At 36.6% G+C, this 12739-nt stretch overlaps 2 protein-coding genes across 2 annotated transcripts; one reads left to right on the top strand and one right to left on the bottom strand.

Moving 5' to 3' along the window:
* Window positions 1–1033: 1033 nt before the first annotated feature.
* On the bottom strand, window positions 1034–3376 carry LOC118438966. Its single transcript, XM_035859945.1, has 8 exons — window positions 3240–3376; window positions 3093–3172; window positions 2914–3027; window positions 2572–2852; window positions 2230–2512; window positions 2078–2156; window positions 1904–2005; window positions 1034–1843 (listed from the first exon to the last, which is right to left on the bottom strand). Exons 1-8 carry the CDS (start codon window positions 3283–3285, stop codon window positions 1545–1547), a joined length of 1284 nt encoding a protein of 427 aa, XP_035715838.1. The 5' UTR covers window positions 3286–3376; the 3' UTR covers window positions 1034–1544.
* Window positions 3377–5030: 1654 nt separating this feature from the next.
* LOC118439002 lies at window positions 5031–7514 on the top strand. The gene is made up of 4 exons (XM_035860000.1): window positions 5031–6156; window positions 6349–6564; window positions 6987–7142; window positions 7240–7514. The coding sequence occupies exons 1-4, from the start codon at window positions 6142–6144 to the stop codon at window positions 7303–7305; spliced, it is 453 nt and encodes a 150-aa protein (XP_035715893.1). The 5' UTR covers window positions 5031–6141; the 3' UTR covers window positions 7306–7514.
* The last annotated feature ends 5225 nt before the right edge of the window (window positions 7515–12739 follow it).

Raw genomic sequence — 12739 nt, 5'->3', positions numbered from 1 at the left:
GCAAAGGGTACAAGTTGAAGCCAAGAATTATTTTCAGAGTGTCCTAGAGACAAACGTTAATAACCTGAACCCTGGACCCTCCGAAAATCGCCATTGGACCTTTCAACAAGACTCTGCTCATGCGCAAGGTGCAAAATTGTCCAAAACTGGCTTCAGACGAATTTTCATGACTTTTTTTCATCCGTAGAACGGCGCTCAGTATCTGCAGACCTTAATCCTCTAAATTATGACTGGTGGTCAAAATTATAGGTACAAGTATGCTCTAAATTTCACCCAAGTGTGGAAGGGCTGAGGTCGCACTTACTGAAGATCTGGCGCTTTTCCCAGGAAATCCGTGCGTGCCGCGATCGAGCAGTTTTCGCCACGACTTATGTCTTGTGTACAAGCCCGTGGAGGAAATTGTGAAAACGAAGTTATGATTTCTAAACAAGATTAATACCTTGTTCATCCACAAAAATTTCTATCAGATAGCTCTAATACTTTGGGCTTTATCACCGGAAATGCATTCACGGGAACTTATGGTCGGACTATGTATACAATTGTGCATGAAAATCATAAGATTGGACAGAAATCCAAATATCTTACTTTCCTTCACAAGACTGGCTGATTTTTTCCCACTTTTCTACACACTTTGCGTCATTTTTCGGTGTTCGGGTGGCCCTGGAGGATTCTTTGCTGCACAAGTAGCTTTGAGCAACGAGGCATTTGGCCTTATCAATTTCGAAACCGCAGAAAAGGTCCCCTTTCTTCTTCAATTGTTCGGGACAGGAGCAAATTGTTTGAGCTGTTTGAGCTTCTTTGAGGAGTAAAGTTAGTGAAACGATTGCGAAAAACAGGACCAGATAAGATTGCTTGGACGCCATAATTTACGCCAGTTGGAAATATTTCTATTGTGGAATTTTGCAAATATTTTGTTCATGAATGAATAAGTCTAGAAAACTGTATGTGGGTAGCAAAAGCTGGTATTTTCTATTGTACAGATGTATATACGCAAATATCCAGATTTATGTTGCATTTATTCGCTTTGCATATCTCAATAAAACTTTATTTCGCATAGTTAAAACCATATCTCAAGATTTACAGTCCGATTGGGAGGATTAGATGTGTAGACATGGGTAAGTTAAATACATACTTAGTTCTCATTGTGAATAGGCTATGCTCTTGCAAGCAAAATTTATTAATTCACTCAATTATTTTACATGTCTTTCAATGGTTTCCCACTCTTTATATAATCCACTTGTTTGTTCATCCACTCCAGAACGGCTGGATTATCATCTTCAATGCCGACTTCCGAAGTGGACAAAGTGATGAGGAGAAGGTCTGCCATAAGAAAGCCGTACAAAGACATTTTCCCACTTTCCTGCCCAACAGCGCCCATCAGCCCCATGACGTCCTCGTATGAAATATCACGGTCTCCGGAAAAAGCATTTTTCACTTCGAAGGGGTCCAAATTTCCGCTTCTGTCCTTATCAACGGCAATAAAATTCTCCATGGATCGTTTGAGTCCGTTAATGGCATTTTCGTAGCCAAGAAATCCAATCCTTTCAGTTTCGGAACATCCTACAAATGACTTTATCCCAAGCCACCGAGTTTTCACCAAGATTGATACAACCGATAATCAGGTCCTTAAGCTCGTACCAACCGATTGTACCATTGGCATCGCAAACTTGATCGAAAGCCAGTTTCATCTCTGGTGAAGTACTATCCACCACCACAGGATTTTCATCGGATACACCCCCATCGTCTTTTATTTCATCTACCTCACATTTTTCATCGACCGTCGACGTATCACTTGTAGTAACCAAAATCTGGAAGCCTTGGTCTTGGCAGTATTCCTTACCACCTAAATGATAAACCGGGGGTTTTGTAATGAATTCAGGAATCCACAAGTTTGATTACATACCGTACGATACATATAATTTTCCACCAAGAATCTTTCCAACCGCAGTTGCATCATTGACAATTCCCTTGCCAACGTGATAAACAGAGCCATTGGGGTCCTTACCTGTAACCATGGAAATATGAAGTATACCAAAATAAATCCTCAAGTAAAATAGTACACTATAACTTTGCCAACCTCCAACAATAGCATTCTTTGGAATTGCCGTTGCCTGTGAGGCAACCCAAGAAAAGCAATTTTTCTCTCCAGTTAGGACCTTGAACGAAAGGACAACACGCTTAGCTTGTATTTAAACAGAATTAAGTAATTGTAAAGAAATTCAGAAATACCTCGTAGCTTGCTTTCCCATGCTCTGCGCCATCGTACGCAACGAAGGTACCGTAGCCAACAATCAACTTTCCCGGTATAATGCCATTCATATGTTTGGCCCGAGCTACGTAGACGTCGTGCTTCCCATCTAGTCCAGTCAATACCATATTCGATGGCATGGAACCACCATTTTTTGCTGCGATCCATTTGTGTCCAGCACCGTCAACATTTCCTGCTGGTAAGGATTCAACTGGTTTTGGGGCATCTACCGGCTTGGTCTCCTTTGCCTCATCGCTTATATGCCTTAACATACGAGTATAATAAAACAATATGACCCTGAAAACCAAGTATTCCAAACAAACCTGTAGCGAAGCACGTTTTGCGTAAACTGGCCTTGCATATTTGGATGCACTTTGTAGCATCCGGCAACAATGATTGTGCCTCCAAGGACGCATACACCAATCCCAAGCTCCGTCGAGCTTTTCCAAACCATGGCGGTAAAGTGACCAGTATGCATGCTAAACCCACCATGATTGTAATTGTAATGCTCGACTTCTTTATACCACGCTTTCACTGCTTCTCTGACAGCACATTTGTGCATATAATCGTCTGCACTTTCGGGCCACAAGTGCTTTATATATGCCTACGTATGTAAGATTGAATTTATTAAAATACATTTAATCCATATTAAAATCCCTTATCACCTTCGCCTGCGGACCACCCCAGAGATTTTCACCGTATCCCAGGCCGGAGGAATGGACCAGAGCGCCTCCGTGTCGAGCCAGTTTTTCGCAATAATTGTCTCCAGAATCGTTCATCTATGTACATGGCAGCAAGACACGTTATAAAGTTAATTTTTAAGCAAAGGGGGAAAAGTACGTACCCATTTTGCAAGTTTCAAGGCAGGAGCACCGTGCCTTTTCCTGTACCAGTTGTGGAGATACAGCCCATACTCATAGTAGTCTAAGTATTGAGGACAAAACTTTAGTTAGGTAAGGTCCTTAAGCATTAGTAATGGAAGGGGACTTACTTCCTTTAAACGAACTAGGTTTAATTGGAGGGTATTCAGAACACATCTTAAAGCTGGATATACAAGTGAATTGGATCGTTTTACTCCTGTATTTTGAGCTAGTCGCAGAAATAATTGTGTGTCTCTCTCTGAGCACTCGCGTTTATTCAGTAAGACTGGGTTGGAAGCAATTTATGTAATCCAACTTAACAGGGAGAGAGATCGACAGATCACAATGGTATGCGGCTTATCACCACATTATTGCTTCACCACATATCAATCACTGCTGATAAATGAATTTAGGGGTAGGGTAATCGTGGGTTTGATAACAGATTGGGCAGTTGAATTTATTCTGCTGAACTGACTTTATTAATCGTACGATTGTATAATTGCATCGTTATGACAATTCAGCATGAGCACTCATAATTTTTTTCTTATGTGATGTGAAAGCCGTTAAATGAGGTATTTGAGTTGGGCAGTGTATCTGTCATAACCAAATACACACGAATACCACAATATCCGAACACCTAGACACCATACCCGAGTAAAGGCCTATTTTTCATATTGCCCTAGAAATTCATAGGAAAGGTAAAACAACTCTCAAAAATTCGAATTACTATTTTAATCTAGATAATATGTCATTACAACTTATTGCTAATCTATCTGTATTTTACAGACATTCAGCATTTCATTGACTTATATGGTAATCATGATTCAATTCCAAATTTGAAGACCTTCACCTGAATTAACTAGAAGCTACTTGTTTATCACAATATTGAATACACGTTAGTTTTTACGTACTAAGAATTGAGCAATATTACTTATGAAAGTAGACAAATTACAGAAATTAAGGCGACGCCCGTAATTAATCACAATTAATTTTCCTCCTCATTTGCTAATGGATTCGGGACAAAACTCATTTCTTATTTCTCATAACTTTGTAGTGGTTCATTTCAATCCAGGCTCAATACATAAATAAAAAGTATAATTTTAAGCGTTGAATTTGGTGAAAAATGTCGAAATTTAATTCTAACAATGTAAAACATTTGCAGCCCATTAATCCCGAGGTTTTTACCTCAAAAGCGATTACATTTGATTTCTCCAAATTTAAGGAACCTACTCAAACAAAAATTTTTGCAACCAATGTTCTCGACGTTTATAAAATATTTCACAACATTTGTTACTATATTTGCATAATGCCATTTAAAATCGTTTACGAGGAATCGGTTGATGGCAAAGGTGAAGTAATTCAATTCCAGGAATCAAAATTTCAAAAGGTTCGAGTTTCTCTTCTTAAGTATGATATATTTTGAGATCTATAATAGTACTATACATTATAGTATCTAATTTTTTTCAGAGAATATTTTTCCTTCTGCATATCACCCATTTCTTCTACGCGTTAGCCCCCATTTTGGGGGCGCTTCAAGGAAGAGAAATCCAATATGATCCATCCCAATTCTACCATCTGTTGGCACGATTAACGGGGTTCTTTATGGTCGTCACGTTTTCAATCGGTTGTATGAGAGAGTCACGATTAAAATCATTTTTGACAAAGGTCCATGGATTTCGACAAACTCGTAATGGCCAGGTATTTATTTATTTCATTCTTTGGTGATCATTGGGTACATGGTGGTGGTACATCTAGGTAGGTACTCTCCATTCGCACACCGTAGAACTTTTACAGAAATTGAGATTTCTGAGAAACTACGACACTGCCAGTCTCAAAGTACCCCGTCAGAATAATTTAAGAGAATTTGAGACTGGCAGTGCCGTAGTCTCTCAGAAATCTCAATTTCTGTAAAAGTTCTACTGTGTGCGAATGAGTAGACGGCACGAGGAGGTTGTCCAAGCATGTAACTCTTGGCTTTCATAAAGGTCAAAATAACTTGCTGGTGGTCCACGGGTTTCCATTTTTTATTTTTGAAGGATATTATAGACTAATAATAAATCAATACGGTAGAGTTGAAGAAAAGCTCCTGTAGGCCAAAAACAAAAAATTTCGACACCTTAATTTTTGACGCTTATTGGGCTAATAAGTACTTCCAAAACCGATACAAACCTCTGAATACAACCCATTTGTGATATGTAGCTACTGACATAAGGTCGACAAAAATTCCCACCCTAATCTAATATCTCATAGGGTAATCAAAATATTTAAATAATAGCCAAATTTATTGATTATTTAAATCCATTTGTCTAATTTCTTTTGAGATTATTGGTTAAAAAACTGTGGAACACTCCATTGGATTTATCATTTCATTTGACTTACACGAGTAGTTATTACATACATAGGTGTTCCAGGAAGACAATAGTTAAGCCCAAATCGAGTTAAAAAAGATCAGTGGTCCACCAGTACCTAAAAAGTTACCATGTCCTTCCTTAATAATTAAGACAAATTTATAATTTAACAAATTATGAATTTAATTCATCCATAAAAATAATTCCCTTGTAGCATGAATTTATGGACACTGTACTGTGTGATCCACAGCAATTCTTGATTATAATGTGGAAAGGAAAAATATAGGATATTTTTTCTAATCTAATTTCACCATGACAGATCCAAACTTATCTATTCCCTCATGGCCATACCATTCGGCCTTGTTCTGATGTACACCTTTTCCTACCAAAGGGACCGATTAGATTTTTCGTTTTGGGAGAATCTTGCCGAATCAGGAATTCAAGTAATTATCAACCACGTAAAATTCTGGGACACCTCGGAGTTTCTCAGTCATAATGGAACGACCCCGGACATGAGAAATGTTGACATTGGGTGGAAACTCGCCTTAACCATAGTTCACATTTGTCTCATTGTTTTCGATTATGTGTTAGCAATTCTGTTGGAAGTTTTGGTTTTTATCATGTGTTTCATTGTGTATCGGATAGATATGATTTCTACGACAGGATCACACTTGATTCGGATTCTATGAATTTGGAAAAGGTTTGGAATCTTTTTAATCGTCAAAAAGTGTGTTGTAAATTTACAGATTGGTCACACCACATGTGGAAACTTCTGAAATTGAAAATTCCCGGTGGCGGAAATTCTTAAATTTTCATATTAAAACATGTTTCCATGTGACACCAAAATTTACGACCACCCTGTACATACATTTGATGATTTTTTGTCGTGCAGCTAACCCAATGCTATAACGAAGTGAAATCCATAATGCACGAAATCAATTGGACGTTTGGATATCTGATGCTGGTTTTTATCTTGGCTGCCATCCCGTACTATGGAGTTCATATGATCGAAATCTTCAGTGGGACGTGGAACCAGAGAATTGAAACGGTTTACTTTGTCATGCTCTACAGTGTTGCGCTCCTCTTGGCGGCGGAAGGTCATCGCAAGGTGAAATATGTTTTGATTTTTATATAAATTTAAATTTTCTAAGACGTGGATAAATTCAGAGCTTTAAAATTAGTCACATTCCTAATTAATTGGTAATTGATAATTGGAAGGAAAATATTTTGTCTAATTATTTGGTAATTAGTGATTAAACTCGGGTTGCTAATTAAGCCAATTAATTAGCTAATTAAGACAATTTTTTAGCTAATTAAGCCAATTAATTAGTTAATTAATTTGAACATTGTCCAATTAATTGGTGATTTTTAGTGATTTTCTAATTAATTAGTAATTAAAATTAGCTTTGGAAGTACAAGTTGACATTAATGAGCAATTGATAATTAGTTTAAACATGCAATTTAATTAGATAATTAGCTAGATTGACTAATTAATTAGAAAGCCCTGGATAAATTGACATGTTTGTTTAGTTCCAGCAATTTTCCGAATTTATCTTCGACAATTATAAACAAATTGGGACAGGGAATCGGGAAGAGGTCTCAATTTTGATTGCGGAAGTGACAAATACGCAAATCGGGTTTAAAGGATTCGGGTTTTTCACAATATCGTATGGATTTCTCGGCAATGTGAGAACTTTTTTGGGCTAAATTTAGATAATTGATTAAATTACATAATTTTCAGGAAATATTTTTATTTTTTCAAATATTTTTCTTTTGATTATAGGTGCTTGGTCTGGTGTTGACTCATGTAATAATTATGTTGCAATTCAAAACTGCCAAGAAATATTAGAATACTACCCGCAAAAGCCAGGTAAAACCTCTGGGTATGGGTTTTAAATAGCAAAAGCTCGTCGTTTTCCTTCCCCTGGATGGTACGACCATGAGAAATTTATTTAAAAAACATTGAAGTTAATTACTTAATTTAGAAACTTAAATCATGTCATTTTAGAGAATACACACAGATACTAAAATTTTTATTACCTTAGTTCGGTTTATCGCAAGGTATATAAAGGGTGTTAATAAAGTCCGATCCCATTTTTCCTATAAAAAAGTGAAGGCTAGTATAAAAAAAACTACCCGTGATACTTACAAAAAATGTTCGACATATTTACCTTAGTATTTGGTCTTGTTACCATTTACTTTAACCATGCCCTCAACTCTTTGTTTAAGGCTCTGTGCTAATTTTTCCAATGTGTCTGTGGGAATCGAATTCCATACATCTTGAACTTTTTTTACTAGCTCTTCCCTCGTCCGGGGTTGTGGTTCTTTGTATACATTTTCCTTAAGTATGGACCACAGGTTCTCCAGGGGATTCAAATCTGGGCTGTTTCCGGGCCACACCCCCTTGCTCCAGACCGTTGAAACTTGCGTCTTGATGAGACTCAAACTCGCTTTTGCTGTATGGGCTATAGCACCATCCTGCATGAAAACTATTTTTCTTTCATTCGGAAATATTTCCTTGTTCCCCATGCTATCGAAATAGATAGGTAATATTTTTTCCATATAATACTTTGCATTGACTGTTTGGCCTTTTGGTATGATATGTAGAGGAGTCACGCCACGTGCACAAAATCCACCCGCTACCATAACTTTAAGCCCGAATTTTGGGACTACTCTTGATGGTACATCCGATTTGTTTTCTGTCCTGTAACGAACATTTTGTTGGTTCAATTTTGGATATAGCTCAATAATAGATTCGTCAGTCCAAAGGATGTGACTGCGCAATTCTTCACCAAGTCTTTTTTCACTCAAATGGCCACTTTTCTGAAGGAGTTCTCCAAATTTCAGACGGTCATCGATATTTTTTTGTGACATGAGAGGTTTTTTGGTTAGTTTGTAAGCTGTGTGACCCCACCTCATAGATTTCACAAATTTTTGCACGGTCACATAGTTAATTTGCTTCTTCTTCTCTTTATAGCGTTTTGAGTCATTTAACTCCCTTGCACAATTACGTAATGAACTACCGGTTTTCTTGTAAAGTCTGTTTTTAATCATTCTCTTTGTGGTAGGTGACACCTTTCTGGGTCGCCCGGGTCGCTTTTTGTCGTGGACAAAATTTTTGTTCTTCCATTTCCAAACAGTTCTGCGGCTGCAGCCCAATTTTTGCACAATTTCTGCAGGTTTAAACCCCTGCTGATGCAATGTTTGTATCTTAACTCTAAGATGCTCATGACTTACACGTTTAGTTGTTCCTCCCATGGTAAAAATTTGAAATAAATAACTTCACTGGTTCAAAAGTTCCAGCTGAATTTGTAACAACCGCGCTCCAAAAAATTCATGGGATCGGACTTTATTAACACCCTTTACATACATAATTGTTGTCATGATGAAAAATTACTTACAAGGGACACTCACGACCTGTCGTTTGAGTCCAGGGTACCCACCATGCTTTTTAGAATCTACTAGGACCCCAGATGAAGGATTCATTCATATTTACGTGTAAAACTCATATTTGGCGCCGTGCCGTGGCGCCAAACTTAAAAATTTGCTTTTTCGACCAATTTCAAACCCCCATAACTTTTGCAGATTATGTCGGATTTTCAAAATTTTATGCTTAAAATGATCACAAAAGTCCAAATTTATGAGAAAAAATAAAAATAAAAAATTTCTAATTTTTGAAATATTTTAGCATTTTTCCGACGAACCCTCGTTTCTAAGAAAATTACGAAATTTTGCGAAAATTTAAAAGCGAAAATTTTGGAAAAAATTTCATGGGATACGAAAGTTGAACTCCTTGTCATGATTTTTGCAAAAAATTTTGAAAATCCGCCCAGGATTTCAAAACTTATAACGGTTTCAAAAATAAAAACATTGAAATTTGGCGAATTTAGAGCCACGGCACGGCGCCAAATATGAGTTTTACACGGAAATATGAATGAATCCTTCATCTGGGGTCCTAGTAGATTTTAAAAAACATAGTGGGTACCCTGGTCTCAAACGACAGGTCATGAGTGTCCCTTGTTAGATCAGGAAATATTTCTTGACAATTTTACTGAAATTTGATTGAATAAAAGCAGTTAATCAATCATCCAGAAAAGTTTCAAATTTTCTTCCAAATTATGTAAAGTAAACTATACATACATAAGGGGAACGAAACTTTAATATTGTTCCGTTATCAAAGTATACTTTTACTAGTTTTCGCCAACCAAATATTGAATACCTCAATGATTTACATAATTAAGTATACAGACTATTTTATAATTATTTTGATCTACTTTTTATAATTTCTAATAAATTGTTTGATTCTAAAAATTACAAGGGATGGGCAATCCCAGCATTTTCGATGGATTAAAGATTAATTAAATTAAAAATTGTCATGGGATTACTGGATTGGGATTATTTTACCCCTCAAATAATGTGGATTACTTGTTGGATTACTGGGTTAAATTAATGACATGGATTACGGATTACGGATTACAGTATCAGATTACGGAGTATTATCCGGATTACAAAAATCGTAATTTGAAATTACTTCTCCAAGGTGTGAATTCTACGAGAGTGACTAACCAACTCGGTAAAACTGAAAAATTTCCTACCACAGAAATAACATTCATTCCTCTTCACACGACCGTGTACCCTTTTGAAGTGTCTGGCCACTTCATACTTGGACCAACTCGCGAACCCGCATTTCTCATTTTCGCACCAAAATTTTTTATGAGGTGGCTCCGAATTTGAGGGATGTTTCGCTATCATGTGATTCTTCAAGCTGTTGACTGACTTGAGGATTTTGTGACACTGTTGGCACTCATATTTCCTATTTTGATGATGGTTCTTAATGTGCTTCGACATCCCGTATTTCAAAACGGTGAGGGGACACAAGCGACATTTGAGGACGTGTCGAGCAGATTTGTCAAAGTGAATTAGCTAAAAAAATATGCGAATAACATGTACAGGGTGGTTAAAATGTCATGGTACAATGGAAAATTTTTCGATGGGAAACATTCCTAAATTTCCATTACGTACTAAAATTTGGTTTCTAAAATTGAAAATTTTAAGAATTTCGTCATCAGTGTTTTGATAATAATCATAAAAATCTTAATCCAAAATCTTGAGAATAGAGATTTAGAGATTTTTCCCATTAAAAAATTTTCCATTGTAGCGTGACATTTAAACCATCCTGTAAGAGTATGGTAATTCTTGATTCGATTAATTCTCAAAAAACCTATTAAGGATAAATTCCAGTCGTTAATTACAGAATTTACGTATTCATTCATACCTCATGCTTCTTTAATGAACCATCTTGTCCAAATCCTGCCCCACAAGTTTGGCACTTGTACGACTTTTCTGTCGTATGTGTGGCTGTATGGTTTTCCAGATGTTCCTTCCGCTTAAACTCCTTGCTACAGAGGGTGCACCCATATCGCACGGGATTCTCGGCGTGCTCCATGTTAAAATGTGTGACCAGATGGTTGTTGTTCAAATAGGTTTTCTCGCACCCTGGAAACCCGCAAGGAAGGCGGGGTCGTTCAATTGCCGTGTGAAATCTTTCCATATGTTTTCGCAAACTCGAAGCCGTGGTAAATTCTCCAGGGCAAATTGCACAGACAAGTTTACTCTTTCCGCTGTGCATGTAGCGAATATGGTCGTTTAGCCCGAATGAATTTTTATATATTTTACCACAAATCTGGAAGGATTTGTGAGAATGTTTACACTGCTCTGCAAAAGTCATCGCCAAACATTAACACAGTGATAACTCAAACAATGTTTAAGATAACAATTTGCAATTCTGCCGTAATAGTCAATCGCATTTCTGATGAGATAAGTCTCCAAATATTGAACATTGATTACCAGGTCAAAGGTTAAGATCTTTTGACGTCAAACCCTAAAAGCGACCTACCTCAAGGAATTTTTTTCCTTTGCGTTGTGATCTTTATAAAGTTGGCACAACTCACCCTGAACATTTTGATATGTTGATCACCTCTGTGCGATTTTGTTCACGCCCACGAGAATTTTTGGAAAAATGTAGTTTTGAAAGGTTATAAGATTGAGCTTATGGGGCAAAACTTAAAAACTGATCAAATTGTTATCTTACACATTATTGGAGTTATCACTGTGTCAATAGTTGGCGATTACTTTTGCAGGGCAGTGTATTTATTTGGAGAAATATTGATTTTTTAGCGTGTTTATGTACCAACCTCACATTTCATTTTGGCACTTGGCTTGTTAAATGTAAAATGATGTATTTATGAAATTGTTTTATGTATTTTTGTAAATTGTTGAATATGCGTGTAAGATTGCCCCGTGACGTGGTGGTTGTTGCCATGGTGACGTCAGAGTGGGATTTTGAGTGCGCGTCGTTCTTTGTTATAAGTCGTAGTAAGTAAGTAGGTAGAAGAATTCTACACAGTCGAGTTTTAGTCGTTGTCAAAGTCAGACATTTTGGATTTTAGTCGTCGTGGTAGGAAATCAAGAGTAAGAATTGTTAATTCTTTGTAATTGATGTCCACGATTAATTTGTTAATAGTAAGTCACCAATCAACTCGTGTTAATGCAGAGCTCTGAATTGTGTTGACAATTTGATAATTTGTTGAAAATAAAATCCAGTTTAAGTAGATAAAATAATCGTATATTCACTCAGTCACTTTCTTTAATTCCAACGAGCAAAGCACAATTAAATATTCAAGACACTATACACCGGGTAGGTGATAGCTTGGTTTTTACATGGCTCATGGCAGAGGAGGTGTTTTGTAAGGCGAAATTTTGTCGTGAAAGATTTTGAGCAGGTGGCACATTCCCATTTTGGGCAAAAGTTCCATCGAATTTTATTTTATTTTATGTCAATTATTTTATTGAAAATCTATTAAGAGATAGCTGTAATTATTAGTTGTTAATGTTTGAAATCTTAAAAAATTCGAAATTTGTTTAAGTAAATATATTTATGAAATGACTTACCACGATTTAGTGGATTGAGATGTTTTACTAATTTTCATTTTAGGTTATGAATTTCCCAAAAAATTCCCAAAAGTTTGAACGTTGATATCCACGTACATATCAATTTAAATAGTTACCCTTTGAAAAATATTTCAAGGATTGGTCACGGCTTAATGGCACAAACTTGTGGAAAGATTGACCGTAATGTTTTCTTGATATTCTATTTCGGAAAATGACAATATGATTTTAGCGATAAAGGCTTCCCCCTTAATTTAAATATAGAATATCCAAACTCTTTCAGCGGAATAGGCCCTTTTCCTACGCGGAAATACGTATCTGCCTTAAAAACACTT

Source organism: Folsomia candida, unplaced genomic scaffold, assembly GCF_002217175.1.
Source record: "Folsomia candida strain VU population unplaced genomic scaffold, ASM221717v1 Fcan01_Sc029, whole genome shotgun sequence".
NCBI classification, from domain to species: Eukaryota; Metazoa; Arthropoda; class Collembola; order Entomobryomorpha; family Isotomidae; genus Folsomia; species Folsomia candida.
Note: the sequence above shows the minus strand (reverse complement) of the source record. Positions and strands in the feature narration are given on the sequence as shown.